At 35.5% G+C, this 20,834-nt stretch overlaps 1 protein-coding gene across 1 annotated transcript in view; it reads right to left on the reverse strand.

Moving 5' to 3' along the window:
* SATB2 (SATB homeobox 2) overlaps positions 1-20,834 on the reverse strand; it is a 227,402-nt gene that overhangs the window by 33,026 nt on the left and 173,542 nt on the right. Inside the window, exon 10 of the mRNA XM_036745121.1 lies at positions 12,654-12,851. Coding sequence (XP_036601016.1) covers positions 12,654-12,851 — 198 coding nt within the window. The remainder of the gene's footprint in view (positions 1-12,653; positions 12,852-20,834) is intronic.

A 20,834-nucleotide genomic window follows, 5' to 3' on the forward strand; every position in this document is an offset into this window, starting at 1 on the left:
CTTTGCTCCCATGTTATAGGAATACTTCTAGAAACAGTAATATGAGGTCATCTGATATAATTTCAAACAGCGCATTGCATGTAGTAGTTAAATTTACAACTGACTCTGGATTTTTTGGGGGGTGATATGTACAAGATGATTATTATGATAGTCAAGATAACAAAAACAAAGTATAAGGTTTATGGTTCACAAAGTGCTTTTATACTAGGGATCTCTCTTGAGCCTTAAAACAATCCTGTATGTCTTTGGATAGAGGAAGTTAAATGAATTGTCAAAAGTCACATCAGTCAATAAGTGGCAGAGCTGGGATTAAAAACAGGCATTCTAGCACCACCATTTCCACACCACCAGACTACCTAACTTATAGAAAGTATCTTTCCTATAATAATAATGCAATTTAACCATATGAGGCAGAAGAAAGCTACCTTTAACTAATAAAACTGATTTACCTTATGAAATGCTATCCCAATTTAAGTGAAAAATCACAGTACGTAATGTTCATTGATCATCAATAATTTCCTATGTAGCCTGTGCTAAATAAACATAATTACCCCCACAGTACAAAACAGTTTTCAGTATAAAATATATATTGATGCTTGCAAGGCACAATGCCAAACTTTCCAATGGAACTTGAAATTGTCATCCTGCAATTTGGCATCATCTTACTTGTTCTCAGCGTTGAAAATAAAAAAAAAAAATCTGTTCAGCTTTGCTTTGAGATGAAAATCTTAATATTATCCTCGGGTTTTGAGTGAAAAATCTGGGAACCCTAGGAAGGTGGCAAAGTTAAAGGTTTCCCCAAGATAAAGGCCAGAGACAGAGACGGAAACAAGTAATAGAAGTAAAAAGCTCCTCAAACAGAAAACTCCAATCTTAAGAATAAGGTAGGTAAAGGCCACTTATCTTACTGAAAAATCAGTGAAGACCAACTCACAAGAAGTCCTATAGTCCTTCAATCTTCCGCAATTTTAAGCACTCAACTGTTGGAATTAATGATTTCTAGGAGAAACTGCATGACCAGGATAAGTTGAAGCTAACACTTCAGAACAACAACCTCAAGGTTGTAGTAGAAAGAAAGGGTGCAGCTGTTGGGGAAGAGCCCTGGAGAACAAGTTAATAGAGGAAGAGAGAAACTGGAAACATATTACTGATTAAAAAAATAATAATAATTAATAATAATAATAATAGCATTTACATGATACTTTAAAATTTACAAGCCACTTTACATGTTATCTTATCTGATCTTCACTATATACGAGGCAGATGCTAATATTATTCCCATTTTACAGATGAAGAAACAGACTGAAAAGTTAAGTGATTTGGCTAAGTGAATGCCTAAGGCAGAATTTGAACCCTTCCTGATTTTTAGCCTAGCACCCTCTCCAATGCAAAATCTCCATGCCACAGGAGAAAATACGTAGCTAGTAAAAAGTATGATTCATGAGTGGGGAAGAGAAGCAAAAGCAAAGATTTCTCAAAGTGCTCTTCTTAGTACTATCCTAGGGCATCTTCCCTCAACTCCTCTGTCCACCCTTTGGAATCACTCTTGTGAAGACTTACATTGGGAGAAGAATGAAAAACGTAAAGGTGGAGAATAGTGCCAGTTACAGGGGTGACTTGGAGTCTCCCTGTAGCAGTTCCCTCTAGTTACCCTCACTATTAAGGGACACAAACCCACTCTAATCCTGGTTTTTCTCAGAGAACAGACTAGAAGAGTTTGGAGTAAGGAAAGAGTACAATAATAACACTGAACCTTCTAGAGGCAAAAATTCTTAACAAGTACTTCTTTTTTTTTTTTTGCAAATTTCCTAGAGAAAAATCAGCTCAGTATTTAAGACAGACAAAAATCAAACGAACAGTAGAAATTAACAAGCATTTGAAGAAAATAATCACCTTGTTGGAAAGTACTTTGAGAAGAAATATGCGTTCAGTTCCCCCAAGGAAAGTGAAACTATCACGAGAAATTTTGCAAGGCTACTTGAAACAGCAAGAAATCAATTTCAAGAATTTCAGGAATGGTCCAGAAGAACAATTAAAGAATTAAGTGGAAATTTCAAAGAAAAAGGAGAAAAGTTAGAGTTCTTAAGGAAGAAATCAAGAAGACTTACAAGATACTACTGGGGGGAAAACTCCGCAGCGACATTCTATTAACAGTAGATTTTCTTCAAAATAAAGAAGCAGAGTTAAAATACAAAAATATAGAAATAGAAGAAAGAAATAATGGAAGAAATTTTTTTAAAAAATTGGAAGACCCACCTGTGGAAAAAGAGGTGGAGTGTCTGTAAGGCAGAGTGCAAGTAGAGTAGAACAGGGGATTATATATTCAAAGCATAATATCAAAAGGAATAAGAAAAAGGAAAAAGAGTAGGCTCAGGGCAACCAGACTAGGGTTTAGAACACTTTTCTTTACATCCCATTAAGAACCCCCATCGGTAACTAGCATTCAGAGAAATTCTACAGAATCTTTGAAGGAAAAGAATAAGGGAAGGGACAGAAGGAAAACATCACTTTTCAAAAGGGGCATTATAAATTAACTTCACTAAAATAGAAGAATGGATGGGGCAGGGGAGGGGGGAGAAGAGGAAGGATTAACTGAACTAAGAAAGGGCAAAGGAAGCAAAAGAAAGAGAGAATAACAATAAAAGCAAACCCAAGGAGATTGGGATGAGGCAAGAGCTAAAGAGGTGGGAGAGTTTTGGGAAAGAGACCAACTTCAGATTAGTGTAAACAAAACAACACAAACTGAAATAGGTGAGATGTGTGTTTTTTCTATGTGACTAATGGAAGAAAACACAAACTTGACCATCATAACCCTAAATGTGAATGAATTAAATCCTCCTAGAAAAAAAGAGATAAATGGATAAGCAAAAAAAAAAATAATAAACCAACAATTTTCTGCAAAGAAGAAACACTTTCAAAACACTGATACATACAGAATAAGTAATAGAAGAATAGAATAAAATCTGTTAAGCTTCAAGTGATGCTAAAAAAGCAGGACTTACAATCATCAATGAGGCAGTAAATAAAAACTGACAGTGAAATGATATTTTGCTTTAATGCACCAGAAATGATTTTTTAAATTAGCAATATTAAACATATATGCACGAAATACCATAGGGTTTTGTTCTTAAAAGAAATACTAGGTGAATTACAAAAAAAAATCTTGATAATAGCAAAACTGCAGTTAGTTATTTTAATATTCTTCTCTTAGAGCTGAAAAAATCCATCAAAACAATAAACAAAAAGGAAAACATAGAGCTGAATGAATCATTGTGTAAGCTTAATTTAACTTCAGTATGACTACTTAATGGAAATATTAAAGAATATAAACATTCCTTAGCATCCTATAGTACACTTGAAAAAAGTAATTATTTGCTATGGTACAAAGGAATCATAAAAAAAGGCTAAAAAGGCAGAATAATTACAACACACCAACACTTTTGAGAGATAACTAATGCATTCCTTTGAGAAAAGTTTCTGTCATTTATAACTTATATTACCGATTAGAATAAAAGATAATTAATGAACTTGGTGTGAAGTTAAACAGAATAGGAAAAAAATTAGCAACCCTAAAAAAAAATACAAAACATCGAAAAAATATTTTAAAAAATTAGTTAAGGAAAATAAAAAATGAAAAGACTATGAGATTGGAAAAAGCTGCCAAGGGCTATTATAATAAAACTAATCAACAATTAGATAATCTAATCAAGAAAAAGGAAGAGGAAAACAAAAGTACCCAAATAAAAAAAATGAACAAAATGAATTTAGAACACACAGAAGAAATTAAAAAAAAAGAATTATCAGAAACCACTATGTAAAAAAGACAATGAAATGAGATTTAAAGGAAACTGATATAAAAATGACAAAATATCCAAATCAACAAAAAAAAATAGAAATCTTAAACTTCCTGATCTCAGAAAAAGAAATCTACTAAGCCATAAATGAATGCTTGAAGGGGGGAGCTAAACAATCTGGATTAGATGGAGTTTCAAATTAATTTTCTATAAGACATATGAGAACAATTAAAATCTAAGCTACAAAAAAATTCTCAAAATTAGAGAAAAAGGTACTCTATCAAATTCCCATTTTGAAACAAATATGGTTGTAAGAAAGAAACAAGGGAGAGAGAAAACTGAGAGAGTTCTTTGATCAATCTCACTAATGAATATTGATAAAATTATTTTTATAATTTTAAAATTATTTTTTAAAAATACTCATAAGTTATCTACAGAAATAAATTCAGAATATAATTCACTATGACCAAATTATATTCATGTCCAAATGTCAGGATGGCTCAGCATTAGAAAACAATTAGCATAATTATTGTTTAAAATAATAAAGATATCAAAAATTATATTATTCCCTTAGGTTTAAAAAAACCCTCAAAAGGCTTTTGACCGAATACAATGCAAGGGACCATATTTATTATGATTTTTAAAAATATATATTTTAAAACATTAGCCACCATTGTTTACAATGGGGAAAAAACACACTGGAATTTTCCTAGTATGAATAGGGCAAAGTAAGTACGTTCCCCCTTTTCACTAATTATTTCACATAGTTCTAGAAATGCTAGCTATGACAATAAAATAACAGAACAAAATCAAAGGTTATAACTATCAGCAAAGAAGAGACAAAATTATCTCTATTTCATGTGGCATAGTCATATACTTAAAATACTCCAAAGAATCAGAAAAATATTGCAATCAATAATAGCTTCCATAAGTTAGCAAGATACAAAATTAAATAATTTGCATTGGTAATTGAATTATCAGTGTTTCTCTATAGTACTAAACAAAAGAAGAAAATGACAAGATATATTCTATTTAAAAGAAATACAAGATAAATAAATTATCTTGGAGTTAACCAACCAAAATGCACACAAGATTATATAAATACAACTTCAAAATACTCCTTACAAAAAGAAAGGAAGATATATAAATGAACATTCACTGCCTATTTTTGGTATTACCATACCAACATAATGAAAAATGACATTACCTAAATTAATTTACAAATTTTGGTCAATACCAATCAAATTACTGGTAAGATTTTTTTAAAAAATAAAATAAAAACAAAATGCTTTTGAAAGGATAAATGGTCTAGAATTTCAAGGCACAGTATGAAAAAAAGTCCAAATGGAACCAGGATTTGAATTATATTGTAAAGCAATAGTCATCAAATGAATAGGTCCTGATTAAAAAACAAAAAAGAAGATCATGGAATAAACTGTATATGCAAGGAACAAAAGAAATCGAAATAGTAGTCTAGTGTCTGATAAACTCAATAATACTGGAAAAAGAGATTCTTTTTAAACAAAAACTTATGTAAAAACTGGAAATCAGTTTAGCAGAAATTTCCTTTGCGGAAGCATCTTACATCATTTACCACAATATGCTCAAGATGAACATAAAACCTGAATATAAAAGCTCTGTATAAAAAAAAGAAAAGAAATTAATTGATTAACTTCTACAACTATAACTAGGGAAAGAAGTCTTGAACACACAAACCATAGAGAAATTCACAAGAAACAAAACAATTTGGACTATACTACATTTAAAGGCTTTTGCATGAATAAATTCAATAAAGACAAATTTTTTAAAAGCAGTAAAATGTTAAAATGTTTGCATCAAATGTTACTGATAAATTCTGAGATTCAAGATATGTTAGTATGGGACTTGAATACATAAGAACAAGAACTCTTCACTAAAATAGTGAACAAATGACATAAACAACAGTTCTTTTAAAAATTTCAGACTATAAATGAGCATATGAAAACATGCTCCAAATCACTAATATTAAAAACATAAAATTAAAATAGGTTTGTGGTTTCACTTCACATCATGAAAATTGACAAAAGTGATGAAAGATGGGAAACACTACTATTGAAGGGATTGTGTGTAAACACACTGATGTATCATTGGCAGAGGTATGAAGTGGTTTCAATTCATTACCAGATGTAGGGATGGTTCAGCATTAGAAAAAGAAATTGCATAATTAATTTTGAAAACAATAAAGATATCAAAAATTACATTATTATTCCCTTAGGTGAAAAAAAATACAGCACTCATTTATATCTATTAAAAAATTAAAAGCAAAAAGGGGAAAACCACAGAAAGGGCTGTCTTTATTGTGATCAAAATACATATATTTTAAAATGCCAGCTAACATTTTTTACAATAAAAGGAAAAATGTAGAAATTTTCCCAGTATGAATAGGACAAATAAAGTATGTTCCCTCTCTTCACTAATTATTTCACATGATTCCAGAAATGTTAACTATAGCAATAAAATCAACACAACAAAATCACAAGTTATAACCATGAGGAAAGAAAAGACAAAATTATCTCTCTTTTCCTAGAGATAATAGAGAGCCACTGGAGTATATCAAGAAAGAAAGAGATATAGTCAGATCTGTGCTTTGGGATTATTACTTTGGCAGCTATGTGGAGGAAAGAGAACAGGATCAAGAAGCTATGGCCTACGGGATCAAATTTGGTCTGACACCAATTTCAATTTAGAATTATGAAAATTCCTCATAAGTTTTCTGCAGAAATATATTCAGAATATAATTCACTATCACCAAGTTAGATTCAAGCTAAGATCGGTTCTCTCATTTTCAAGTGGTTTGCCAACCCCTAGGGGCAGGGAGATCAGTTAGGAAACTACTGCAATAATCCAGGGGAGATGTGATGAAGGCCCTAGAAGCAGAAAAAAGGGGATGATCATGAGAGATATCATTGAAGGAGAATTGACAAGACTTGGCAACTGTTTGAAATGTGGGGTAAGGGACAGTGAGGAAGGTGACAGCATGATTGTGAACCTTTGTGAATGGAAGGATGATTATGTCCTACACAGAAAGAGGAAAGTTCACAAGAGATAAGGGTTTTGAGGAAAAGATAATGAGCATCATCATTAGAAAGGGCTCATTCAGGAAGACGGGAGAGTGAAACAAAAGTGGTCAATAAAACATTTTGAAGGAGATCAAATTTCATAGAAATATGAAATGGCTTGACCTAAGACACTTAGAAAAAAATGAAAGCAAAAAACAAAACAAAAAGTCAAATTTTTTGGCTACTTACTCTAATTACCAGAAAATTCTTCCTTCTATGTTTGGACATTTAACAAATGAAGATATCCAGAAAAGGCTCCTGTCTAATGTTCTCTACTCTTTGTGAGGGAGAGGATTAGGATTAGCCCACCCAAGAATGTATCCCCTGATATTTCCTGAAACTCAATGGTGGAATGACAAATTTAAAACCTAGATTAAGTCAAGCAGACCAAATACTCTTAGGGGTAGGGTTGGGGTGGGGGGGTGGGGGGGGAGAAGAGATGCTTTTTTTTAGTTTGAAAGACTCCAGGCAGATTTCTGTTGTTGTTGTCCTTGTCCTTGGAGGAGGTGGGGCAAGAAGGATAGGCAGGATTTGGCCCTGTGATTTCATCAGTGTAAGGAACTCCCAGTTAGGCAACTCCCTCTTATCATTGCAGATATGCAACTGCTCTGAAACTTAGAAAAGTGTTTGGGGCCCTAAGAAATTAAGTGACTTATCCAGTGTCACACAACTTATATGTGTGAGGCAAAACTTTAACCCCTAACTCTGAGGCTGGCTCTCTATCAACACAGAATTTAGTAAATATTCAGAAAGCTACCGTGGTCTTTCTTGGTTGGTCAGGCACTCCTCCAACCTCCCCAAATGAGAATAAAGCACCTGAACATAACTACGGCATTCATCCATTTAAAATAGCAAATGTTCATTTGCATGTGTGCACTGGCCTGGAATGGGATTTCAAAAGCCTGGAGCCACATTCAAACAGCAGGCTTTGAACACAGAGCCTGGGATGAATCCAACAAGGAAGAAATCTGTCCCCTAGTAACCAGGTGCCTGAATTTGCAAACTTCCTTTTCTGGTTATTCATTTATGTATTAGCAATTTGCCTTTTTTTGGTAACAATTAACAAAACAAGTTCTAGCACACGCTGATGATACAGGTAAGGATGATGGAAGCTTCGAGATGGTAATGTAAATGCAAAATGATTTTCAGGATTAGAAATAATATTCCCATCCTGGGGGTAGGTCTGACGACAACAGGATGCCAATGTGATTACATGGACAAAAGTGAAGAATGCAATCACTCCAATTATTTAGTGTTATATAGGACACTGAAGATACTTAATGAGTCCAGGTATGGCTATGTTTTTTTTAATTTGCTTTAGATAAATCACTAAAACTAATATTGGTTTTTGTGGATGCCCCTCCGCCTAACCTCACAAATTGCTATTATTTGGCTCTTTAAATACTTTTATAAAATTAAAAGCAACTCTTGTACCCTAGTTATTGTTTTGATTGCGCCTCTGATTTTATCAGTGTTGAAATCTCCTAATGAAGCATAGCCTCTAAGAAAGCCAATTAGAATGCACTCTGCCATTTAAAGGGTTGCCAGGGGGCACTTAGAGGTTAGGTGACTTGCCCACAGTCACACAGCCAGTATCAGGGGCAAGTCTTCTTAACTCCAAAACTAACTCTTAATCCACTACCCCATATTGTCTTTCTACACTAATTATAAGAAATTTAAATATGTGTTTTTAAATCCCTGAACGAATCAATTAGGTAGGCAAACATCAGTTGAGGAAAAGATAATGAGCATCATCATTAGAAAGGGCTCATTCAGGAAGACGGAAGAGTGAAACAAAAGTGGTCAATAAAACATTTTGAAGGAGATCAAATTTCATAGAAATATGAAATGGCTTGACCTAAGACACTTAGAAAAAAATGAAAGCAAAAAACAAAACAAAAAGTCAAATTTTTTGGCTACTTACTCTAATTACCAGAAAATTCTTCCTAGGATAAACTCAATATGTTGGTAACTGTCACTGATGACATCCATTCTATCCTCATTTGACATACAGAAAAGGACTTTAAGAGAAACCCTAGTTCTAAAACCTTAGCAGCCTCAAGCTCAAGATGAACAGGCTTACAAAATAACTCATGGAAAAAAATACTCTGGTGGAAACCTAATAAAGCAATAAGGCACAATGGGCACAGGCACAATTTGGCCAGGGCCCCAAATCAAGCCTGTTCAGTGACCCATTCATACTGTGAACAATACCCTTTGCTTTCTACCACATTAAGAGAGAAATGTGGTCAAAGCAAGGACTAGCAGCCAACACCTCCTTTGGTTTTTCAGTCTCCAGTCCTGACTTCAGGCAAGGTTTAATGTTTCTGCTCTAGTTTTCACAACTAGAGGTGGAGTTGCTAATAACGAATACTTTGACCCAATTGTTTTTTTTTTTGGTCACATGTCAAGGATATTCATTCACTTCTGGGGCCTCAGGTTGTAATAACAACTGAAAACACAATTATAGAACTATAACACCATAACACTTGAAACCACAAGTAATAATTAGGCTCCAGACCTGTTGGGATGAAAAAAAAAATCATTCTTTTCACTTGATGTTTGACTATATCTTGTCACCTATTTTATACTGCCTAAAATTGAATCGTAAACTCCCAGTATATAGCTCATATTTATTTTTCAAAGTATTTTTGATGCACTTTTTCCATAATATAGGAAATAAAAGGTGGTTCCTAACATTTTAGAGAGCTGGAAGTAATGTACCAGAAGGATATACTGAATTTGATATCATATATATAAAGAGGGTTTATTTCCAGTGATCGGTGGGTGAGTGCATGTGACATAAAAGCTTTATGCCACTCTCCAGAGTGATTTCAAGCCTTGGAGGGACCCCCAAAAACCATCTCATCACCTCAAGAAGGTGGGATGGGAAGAGGGAGGAAGGGAGGGAGCCTCATAGCCTGCCTTTTGGAGCCAGACAGTGGAGGTATACGGCAAAGGTCTTTCAGAGAATAGTCCTCCCCAGATCACATGTGCTGGGCCAACTGCATTCAACAGTCTCAAGAGTTCTGCTATATTTACTTGCCAGCTGGTTCCACTCATTTTTCTTCATTTTTCATATTATGATTGCAATAAATAATTAATCCACAGCTTTGTAACTTGCTGACAAATATGAATGCAGCAGTGTCACTCAGAGACATTGTAAAAAAAAAGGTTATGTGAAAAAGTTTTTTTTTCTTTTTAAGCAAGCTAAATTATCAAGGTCATCAGCTAAAAATAAAAATATAAAACCATATCTGTAATCACTGTGGGGGGCAAGATCTAAGAGCTGAATAGAATCTTTTATCAATTAATCACTGTTTAGCCTTACATTGCTCTTTACAGTTTACACAGTATTTGACCATAACTTCAGCAGCCAGAGAGCCTAAATATTATCTTCCTTTTGCAGATGAGAAAACTGAGACTCAAAGAATTTAAATAACTCAGCCACAGGTATATATGAGTTGAAAAATAAAACAAAATAAATAGATTACCAAACACAAATCAATTCCTGATGATTTTCTTAGACATATTAAATGCTTTTAGTCCTACTTTCAAAGGAGTCTATGAGTTCTGACACACCATCAAAAACATAGTCAAACCCTGTATCCACCAGTCACCTCTTGATACTATATATTTCATATAAGCAAAGCAACTTGAAAAAAACCCCACAAGTTTTGGAAGCTCACAGTAATGAGAAACTAAAAACAATGAATTAGGTGAACAGGAATGATTCAGGAGTCTTCATCAAATTCCTAACATGCTATGTCCTTGTTCTTGCTTCAAGCCTCTCTGAACATCTGAGTTTAATAGTTATTCTATAAACCACATGTTCACTGGTATCTAGAATAAGGTCTTTTTCAGTTATTACCCATTCAGTTCTATCTGGATTTTAATTGTGCCCTAGACTTGCTGTGCTCAAAGTATAGACTATCAATAGTCCCTTGATTATCAAGAATCTCCAAGTGGCTATTTAAAATTCTAGGGTGAAATGTTCTGGTATTTAGGTGAGGCTCCTGCCTAGTCTAGGAAAGGACAATAATGAACAGGCCTTAGCCCATGGATGCTAAGTCTTATGACTGCCTCAGTCTTTGCCCATTGCTTTGGAGGTCACTGTGAAAAAAAAATGTATCATATCCATACCTGGCAGGAAGAAGCAGTGCATTTGGAAACAGTAGTCCTGACCTCTAGTCCTAGTCTCTCTAGTGACAAGTTTCATAACTTGAGTAAGTTGCTTCACATTGCTAGATCTCAGTTTTCCCATCTGTAAAATGAGTAGGTTGGGCTAGATAAGGGGTTTTTAACCTTTTATTGTGTCACAGATCCCTTTGACAGTCTGGTGAAGCCTATAGATTCCTCAGAATAATTTTTAAAAATTTCTTAAATAAAACAGGGTCACAAAACAAACAAACTGGCTTGGAATACCACTATCAAAATATCTTAAAAACCAATAACTAGAGCACAGGTTAAGAAAGCCTTGGGTTTGACGATATCTAAAGTCCATTCCTATTCAATGCCAATGATTCTAAGAGACAGAACTATTTGATCTGATTTTGGGTTTTTGGGGTTTTTTTTGAAAATTCACAAACCATAGCCTGAAAACACCAAGAAGGAGAACATTCAGTGTGGATAAGAAGGTAAGCATTAGACCCATTTTGTTATGGGCTTTTTACCCAGGTGAAGGTGGCCACCCCTGAGAAAAGAGAAAAGGAAGCACTGAGAGAAAAGGCAGAATGGAAGGAACTACATCTGATATCACGTGATGAGCAAAGCGATGTCAGAAATTCCAATTCCAACACCCTTACCTTTTCCCTCTTGCCAGGAACCCAACAGTGTCTGCACCTGAAGCTATACACTTCTTTTGCTTTCCCTCTTCTTAATAGGTCAAATAGCTCAGAGTTAAAGTGGGCCAAAGGGAGATGTCCCTAGAATTTCTTCTTCGGTGGTAGATGGGGGTTGGTGATCTGTCAGATCTGTCATCTAGAAATGTTGGTCTAAGAATAACCTACTTGTTCTATCTGGGGTAAATCAACTTCTTTCAGAAATAAATGCCCTTTCTCTCAAAGAAGATGAAGTCAAGGAACCAAAACACATTCAAACTATTTTTAAAAATTGCTATTTCCTGATTTGGTAAATAGATAAGTCCATTTGATCATGATCTTGATAGAACACCAAAAACCTAGATATCAGATGACTTAAGCAGAACAATAATAAGTTAGGTTAAGACTCCCCTGGTAGCTACTTCCTTCCCCTATTTTAGCTAAAACATTCCTTGAGGACATGTCTAAATTAATGAAAATCTACTGTTGGGATTAAAACCATTATCTATTATGCATGGATATGATGTTCCATGTGAAGTGATTTTGCATCGTGATATGGATAAAAATAACTCTAGTTTGGCAGTGGTGTAATGAAAAGATGGCAGGATTCAGGGTCAAGGTGTCTGGCTCTGAACCCTGGCTATATCATTCACCCGGTGGGTGAAGGGGTATCAATTCGCTTAGAGGAGGGTGGCCTGATTGATCTCTGAGGTTTCTTCCAGCTCTAAATCTTCATATCACTATTTTTGTGCAGATGTACAAATAGGTGGACATTCTCAGAACTCAGAACATCTGCCTTTGAAATGTGCATTAGTGTGCCTACACACATTGTGCGTGAACCACCTACAAGGCAGAAGGAAGAAGGAGCCAGGTTCTCCTTGGACCTTTTATAGCAGCTACAAACATAAAGTCTCATTCACTGAGAAAATTACTGCTCTGACCTGCACAGGCTCAGGAGTGAGCTGGACAACATGCTGCATGCGCTCACTGTGATGATGCCTGGACTCCTCCTCGTAGATCACGTCTCTCTCATGCTGGGGAAGGTTCAGGAAGCGGCGGATAGTGCACAGGTTTTCCCAGAGGGTGCGGTTTTCCGGACTTGGGTTTTCCTTCCAGCGAAGAAGCTCACACAGCCAGCCCTAGAGAGAGAAGATCACAGGAATTAACTTCCAAAGGGTAGATGGATCAGACGTGTTCTTGATCTCAAAAGAAATGCAGGCTCTACTCAAGCACTTCTAAATTCTTCCCCTCTACCTGTATAGATAATTCATGTTATACCCTGAGCTCTCTGAAAAGCCAAAATCACAATTGATAATTATACAACATAGATCAGTGTCTTAAAAATTTTCCTATACACCCTACAGAACTTCAGAAACCTTAAGTTTAAAGTAGCTGAAAAAAGATAAAAAAGACTATATTGACCCAAAATAATAATAATAATAATAATAATAATAATAATAATAATAATAATAATAATAATAATAAAAACAGACACTCAAAAGATACCCTTGGTGAACTACGGCTCCAAAAATACATGAAAATTATCCGTTGACCTTTCAACCATAAGAAATGGGCAGAAAATCAAATCTGTATTTCAAAAGGGCAAGTTCTGAAGAATAGATACAACCAAATAAAGAATACTAAGAGGAACGGAGTCTTCTTGTAATTGCCAAGAACACCATAACGTGAATAATTGGCACTCAAAAATGGACTAAAAAGCAAAATGTTTTCTTGGTAATTGTCTTTTTTTGATGACCACAGTCCAGTTGTCAGTGACTTCAGAACCAAGAGCTGTTTAAGTGGTACCTTTTTCTAAGGGTCATGACTACATGAAGAAGACTAAGATGGTTTCCTCCTGCTTTGGTTAGGGTGTTCTCCATCTATTGCAACTGCATGAGGAAGGAAGAGAGTGTAATGCAAATAATGATGGATTATATGAAAATAATAGAGAGGATGCTGTCAACATCGCTTACTGACTCATGTCAAAATATTTTACCTACTAGCTTTCTAGCCCATCATTTCCAAGCTATAGCTCTAATTTTTTTTTTAAAATCAAGAAGTGCCCTTGTTGTTCTTGCTTTTCCGAAAAAAATAAGGCTTAAAAACAATTACCTTAGTACTCATGAAGTTATATTAACTTTTTTAAGAAAAAAAAAGGAAAGAAAAAAATCCATCCCATAACTCATAAGCCAATGAAAGCTCATGACATGCATTATAAAAACCCCATATAATATCATAAGCCGTTGTTTGTCTAACTCTCCACTGTGTCTTCTGCCTTTACCCAAAAAAAGGCAAGATTTGATTATCTCCGCTGCATCAGCCAAGACAGCAACACCAGCTGTTCTCATTGTGCAGCCTCTTCCTCATGGCCTACATGTTAATAACCTGATCATTCCATTTTCTCCTTCAACTGCCGGCTGCAGCACAGCGAAGAGACAAAAACCCAGGCCCATCTGCAGCAGCTGTAGGCACTGAACTGTGAAGCCACTGGGGATTTATAAACTAATCTGTAACACAACACTGCCTTGTTTTTACAAGTGAGAGGCCACATTTGCGCAGACCTGATCTTTTCTTGCAGTAAACTGGGAGCTGAGGGTGGTGAGAGGGTGAGGAAGAATGAAAAGGAGATATCTGATCATCTGCTTGGAATTTTTCGCCCCCAAGTATTTTCATAGATATTTTGGCTAACCCCGAAGTCAGGTGATAGCTGGCTTTTGAAAAACATTATATGCTTACTCATGTGTGTGTAAGTGCATATATATTATACACACACACACACAAATATGTATATTTGCATATGTGTCTATGTACTCAAATGTACATATATGTACACATATTTGCATAAATATAAATGTCGTACATATATGTGTATGTCGATAAAAATTTAGAACTCCACAACTTTTGTCCCTTCCCGAAAAAAATCTCCTAATCCCAAAGTGTTTTCTCAGGGGTTTCTTTGTACAAAGCAAGGAATTTCTGAAATGAAAAATTAAACCATCTGTGGAAAAAATAAACTCCTATTTCTCTATCTTTTCACAGAGCTGAATAAGTCTCCAACTGAACTCTTTCAAATGTTTCAAACAGGTATGTTTAACATCTCCCAGGGGATGCTTGAGCATGAAGACCAATCATTTAACAGAAAATAAAAACAAAAACCTACATCTGTTAAAAGATGAAGTTCTGAAAGACCCAGACCTTAAGGAAGGCAGCACCTGCTGTTCTGATTGAGGCATGAATTGCATTGTGGGAAGCCTCAGCTTGAAACGAGACAGGTGACAGCTGAGTGGTATCTCCACTTATGAAACTTGGAATGTCTCACACAATAGTCATTGCGGCATTTGATTTATATGCACTGCTATAATCTGCACTCATTACAGTCACTTAGAACAACACTACAGGCCTCATTATGGACTGTGTGCTCTCTGCCATTAGTCTTTAAGAAGTATAGTGCTCAATTTGCCCAGCAACATGCAAGGTCCTGACCTTGAAGCTATTAGGGAGCAGATTAGACACAAGTGTGACCATGTGTGCAGACATAAGCAAACCAAATTAATTTCTGGCACAGGGCAATATCAGACAAGACCCTGTCCTTAGGACGCTGGAAAACTTTCTCAATTCCCGGATGGTACTAAGCTAATGGCATGTTTAGGAGAACCCAGTTTTGAAGGTGAAGCACATTTGTGGTATTTAGAGGGTTATTAATCTAGTTTCCCCACAAAGTATTTGCTTGGCTGATCAGATTAAGGGATCTAGCCTTCAACAGCACACCCCCACCACAGCAGGCCCCAAGAAATCTGTGATACTTCACAGCCTCAGACATATTGCACCATGTGTACCCAGCTGCTACAATAATTAGCTTATGAATGTATCAGCTGGTTCTGTGATTTTTATAAATAATAACTAACCTACAGAGCAGAAAGATTTTCATGAGCCTAATATTAGCAAGATATTGCAAGGTGGTCCTAACTCTAACTTGTCATCCTACTAAATGCCCGATTTACGTTCCCATGTTTTATACTAGTGGGTCTCCCTTTGATGCCACTTACAAATATTTATCTTGTGTTTGAAACAGCAATTTATTCTTGTCAGTTTTCCTCATAACAGCCATTATTTGTTTTCCCCTCATTCTGATGTACCGTTTTCACTCTGTGTATTCCTCTGTTCATCTTCAATAAATTTATCCATTAACCTCTTTTCTCATCCCTCCCTCCAGTTACTTATTCATATTGTCCCTCACCCCACTCATTTGAGATGCTTATCTGTCTTATACATAATGTCTATTATTAGCTGGCATGGCAGCTAACATGGGGTGGGGGAAATGCCAATACTGTTGCTCTACCAAAAATAATACCTTTATAATAGTTTGTAAACCCCCATTAGAAGAAATGAAGTCTCCTGGATTGGGTTGGAGATTTTTTTTCCCCTTTTTTCATTTATATAATCTTTGCATGCCATCCAAGAAAGTTTTGCAGGATCAGGCAAAAAAAAAAGTGTAAATGTCAAATAAAACAGTGACAGATGACAGTATTCTCTATTGAATAGCACTGTTTCTGTCGTGCATGTTCAATGGGAACTCATGAATTATTAATAAACAAATCTCCTTTTTCTGTTAAAAATCTCAAGTAGTTTTTGTTGTTGTTGTTGATCCCTGTGTGTTGTGCCGAGCATTCCAGGAGAATTATTTTTCATGTCAGAAATGCTGACACAGAAATTCACCCAATGTCCAGTCTTGGACAGCTTGATAGGCCTTCTGCCATAAGCATGGTCTGTGCAAATGTTTGCAATGCTCTCTTCTCTGCTTGGATTAGTTTTAAGTTATGGCCAAAGGTGAACTATATACTTACTACATGTGGTCCAGTTAACTTTTAAATACTATACTTCCTTCAGACAAGAAAATAAGCACACTTGTGAGTGTTTAATAAATGGCTAGTACTCAAAGTAGCACCCTAACTTTTCAGTAGAAATATCAGATTCATAGGATAATCATAGAACTTAGAGGTAGATGGGATCTTAGATCATTCAGTAGATGCCAATCCCTCTCCTCCCAACCCTGCCATTTTACATAAGAAGAAAACTGAAATCCAGGGAGATTAAGAGATTTGTCCAGGACTGTACAAAGATAACATGGGAAGAGCACTAGGTATGGAGTCAGAGGGCCTGGGTTCAAAGTCCACCTGTGTGGATTTAGGTAATCAATCAATCAACAAGAATTTTATAAGATACCTACTATGTATCAGGTATTGTTTGGCATTACATATACCAAGAAAAAAAAATGAAAGTCCCTCTGTCAAAAAGCTTACATTCTACTGTGACTGATGGCCGGGGCGGGACGGGGAGGTGGGGGGGGGGGGGAGAGGGAGTTAGTGAATATATGAGAAATAAGTACAAAGTCCTTTAGGGAAGGAAGATATTAGCAGTTGAGGAACTCAGGAAAGGATTTTTAAAGAAGTTTGTGCTTGACCTGAGTCTTTAAGGTAAAGTAAGGGATTCTAAAAGGCAGAGATAAAAACATAGCAGACATGGGGAATGGCCACTGGTAAAGCAAAGAGAAAGGAGTGTGTGAAAAATAGCAAGAGGTCCAGTTTATCTAGCCTGTAGAGAACAAAAAGGAGAATGATGTGTAATAAAGCTAGTAGGATGAGTGCAAGTTGTGAAGGCGATTAATAGCCAAAGAGTTGAGTTTACATTTTATCCTAGAAGCAACAGAGAGCCACAGGAATTTACTGAGCAATACTGGGTTCATTGGGCAAGTCACCAAAACTATCTGTGCCTCAGTTTCCTCTTTAAAATGAGTGAGTTACACTAGATTTTCTTCAAAGTCCCTTGCAGCTCTGAAATCTACGAAACACAGGCTCTAAGCGGCAGAGCTAAGATCCCAACCCAGGTCTTTGGACTCCAAATCTAGTGTTCTTTCCATTACAACATGCTGAACCACTACCTCTAAAGACCCTATTACCCTAATGGAAGCAAAGCATACAAAGAGAAGCATACCTGGCTTACTATACAGGAGCACATATTAGGGACTGCCAAAGAGATCACAAATCTGAAATTTCATAAAAGCAATTAAATATCCTGCTCCACTTCTAGTTCTAACATAAATGTATGTCTAACCTAAAAGCTAATAGTACCCCAATATTCAATTCATAAACAAATAATATCTATTATATACCATTTTCACAATTCTATCCTCTTAAACAAATATATCTACTATCCTTTAAAGAAAACAATGCAATCGTACTTTCAAATACATGTAGACTAGTATGTATTTGTGCTATTAAGGCTTGTTTGCAAGTGTATTCCACTCTATATAATCAAAGAATTCCTGAATAACACCATAGAAAGCTAATTTTCACAACTCAAGTTGTGTTTTAAATTCACTAAGTTTGTTATTTAAAAAAAATTTAATGTAATCCTGCCATAAAGCTAACAATTACCATGCAAGTTATCTTTTGTGTAAAGAAGCCATTTCATATATGAGTCTAACTATTAAAGTGAAATACCTAAGTCTCACAATTCCAAAACACTTTAAAAGTAAGAAATAGAAACTCAGGAGTGTGACCATGAGGAGAATTTGGCTTGAAAGTCTCCCTACCCCGCCCCATCCCCCTTGCCCCAACAGGTTCTGATTAATAATGACACTGCATTGCAGTACTAGTGCTCAAATGTGATCCTTTCTCATTTCCCTGAGGCTTCTTTTAATGTAGAAAAGTCCACTAGACCACATTGTCAATACATAAAACTCTGAAAAAGTATTTCACTTTCTTTAGGAAAAACACTAGTCACCATAAGGAACACAGGTAACCCTTTTTCCCTAAGCCAAACATGAACTGTATCATATAACAAGCGAATGATTTAGAAAGAGCTTTGTACTGGCTTCAAACCAAGTCAGCTCCTCCTACAGCCTCAGGTCTTGATTCTCTATGAGAATCAGGATATAAGCTCCTTGAGGAAAAGAAAAGTTCATTTTGTATCTGTACCTCTAGGATTTAGCACTGCACCTAAAACCTTTTTTTTCCCCTGATCAAGACCTATGATTCCATTGGTGTGACAAACTCCTTTGCAAGAGAAAACTGCTAATGAAGACCAAGAACTGTTCTATATTTTATAGGCTGAGAGACAATGGGAGGTCATAGCTTACTGTGATCACTCAGCCTCTGTGGGTTAGGACCTGAAATTCAGGTATTCCTGACTTTGAAGCCAATCAATCAACATTTGTTGAACACATATTACGTCTTTAGGTACTGTGAAAGGTGCTAGGAATATAAATGCAAAGAATGAAGCAATCCCTACTCTGAAGGAACATAGATTCTAATAGAGCAGACAAGTGCATCTATAAACATATACAGAATAAATGTAAAGTGAATAAAAACAAATATATGTGCATATATAATATACAAATGTACTATATATAACTACATCTTAGCTAATATATGTACATAAGCTATATGTACATCAACTATTTGCATATGTGCACATATGTTGTTGCTTGTCCTTCATTCTCAAAGACGACCATGACATCAGGAATATGATGCCACGGCTTGCAAGTGAATTGGATTTAAGTGACAGAGGCCAGTGAAAAGTCACCAGTCTTACTTTCTCCTCCAGAGACATCTGGGTCTAGTAGCAAGATATAGATGAGGACAACTGAAGATGGCCCCATAGATGCACAATATATGTTAAACATGTACATACAGTATGTGATATAGGTATATATCCTCTATGTTATATGTGTATATGTGTATATACATATGCCATGTTATGCAATATGAAGTATATGTACATATTAAATGTAGATAATATGTATATATGCATGCACATAAACATATAAAACATATTCTATATGTATATATGTAATGTGTTTACATTAGCTATATGTACATACGTAAATGTATAAACACACACGTATATGCTAAAAACAAGGTAGTTTGGGAGGGAGGGCATTAGCAACCAGGGAAATCAAGAAAGGTTTCATGCAAAAGATGGTGATTGAGCTGTATCTTAAAGAAAGAGAGTGACTCTATGAGGCAGAGGTAATGAAGAAGCGCATAAATGCTTATTGAATGCATTTTGAAAAATCCTGTTATTGAATATTTATTGAAGACCCACAATATACTGAGTACTGTAAAGACAATGGTACCTGATCTTCATTCTCTAGGTTGCAGCTCACGATCTAAGGCATATACACTACAAATACCAAACATATTATGCTTTTTAAAGGTTTCTTAACATTTATTTTTATCATGTTTTCTTTTCCTTTCTATTTTGCTACTACCTATTTGACGGACTTTAAGGGAAAAAAATTTGTTTAGATTGAAAATGAATGAGAAAGGGTAATTATTAGACAGAGGAAATTAAAAATAATCTGAGGGTAATTGACATAATGTGGGAAGGTTTTCAAAGCAGTATTAAACTCCAGAAGGTGAGGTGATTAATAGAAGGATATATGAGACTGGACTAGGCCTATGGAGCAAAGCAGGAAATAAAATAGGGTAGACTAGGTTTATTGTAACATATGTAAAGGTCCTTTGAGCAGGTTCTCTGATTCGCTAGAGTCTCTCAATGCTTCAGAACCTTCATTGGGAAAAGAGTGATAATGTTATTTTTCCGTCGAGAGGAATATCTACTTCAGAATTGTAAAAAGAAAAAAAAAAACTCATAAGGGAGAATATGCTTACCAGTGGCATAATCTCTATGAAAGTAGATATGATATGGAATATATGTATGGAAAATCAAGAATGACCACCCATAGAGTTCCTTGGAACAAAATTGAAATTTTGAAATACTCAAATGTCACCGGTTTATAATAGGTGATCAGATGAACACCATTAGCAAAAGTGTTCTAAAATTGAACAGTTGTCAGAAGAAACTGAGGAGGATCTTGTACTGTAGAATAAATATCACTGAATCTGGAGTCAGATGAAGAGTTCAGCTACCAGTTCTGTTACCCACAGTGTGACCTTGTATAAGTCAATAAGTTGGATGTCTTACCTCACTAGGTAATACCTGTAAAATGAGGGAATTAGACTAGATCTCTATGGTCCCTTTATAATTCTATGATCTGGTGATTGTAGAAAATAAAAACCTTGAGTATGGGATGGGCCTGGAAAAATGTTAATAGTTCT

This window comes from Trichosurus vulpecula, chromosome 2 (assembly GCF_011100635.1).
Source record: "Trichosurus vulpecula isolate mTriVul1 chromosome 2, mTriVul1.pri, whole genome shotgun sequence".
NCBI classification, from domain to species: Eukaryota; Metazoa; Chordata; class Mammalia; order Diprotodontia; family Phalangeridae; genus Trichosurus; species Trichosurus vulpecula.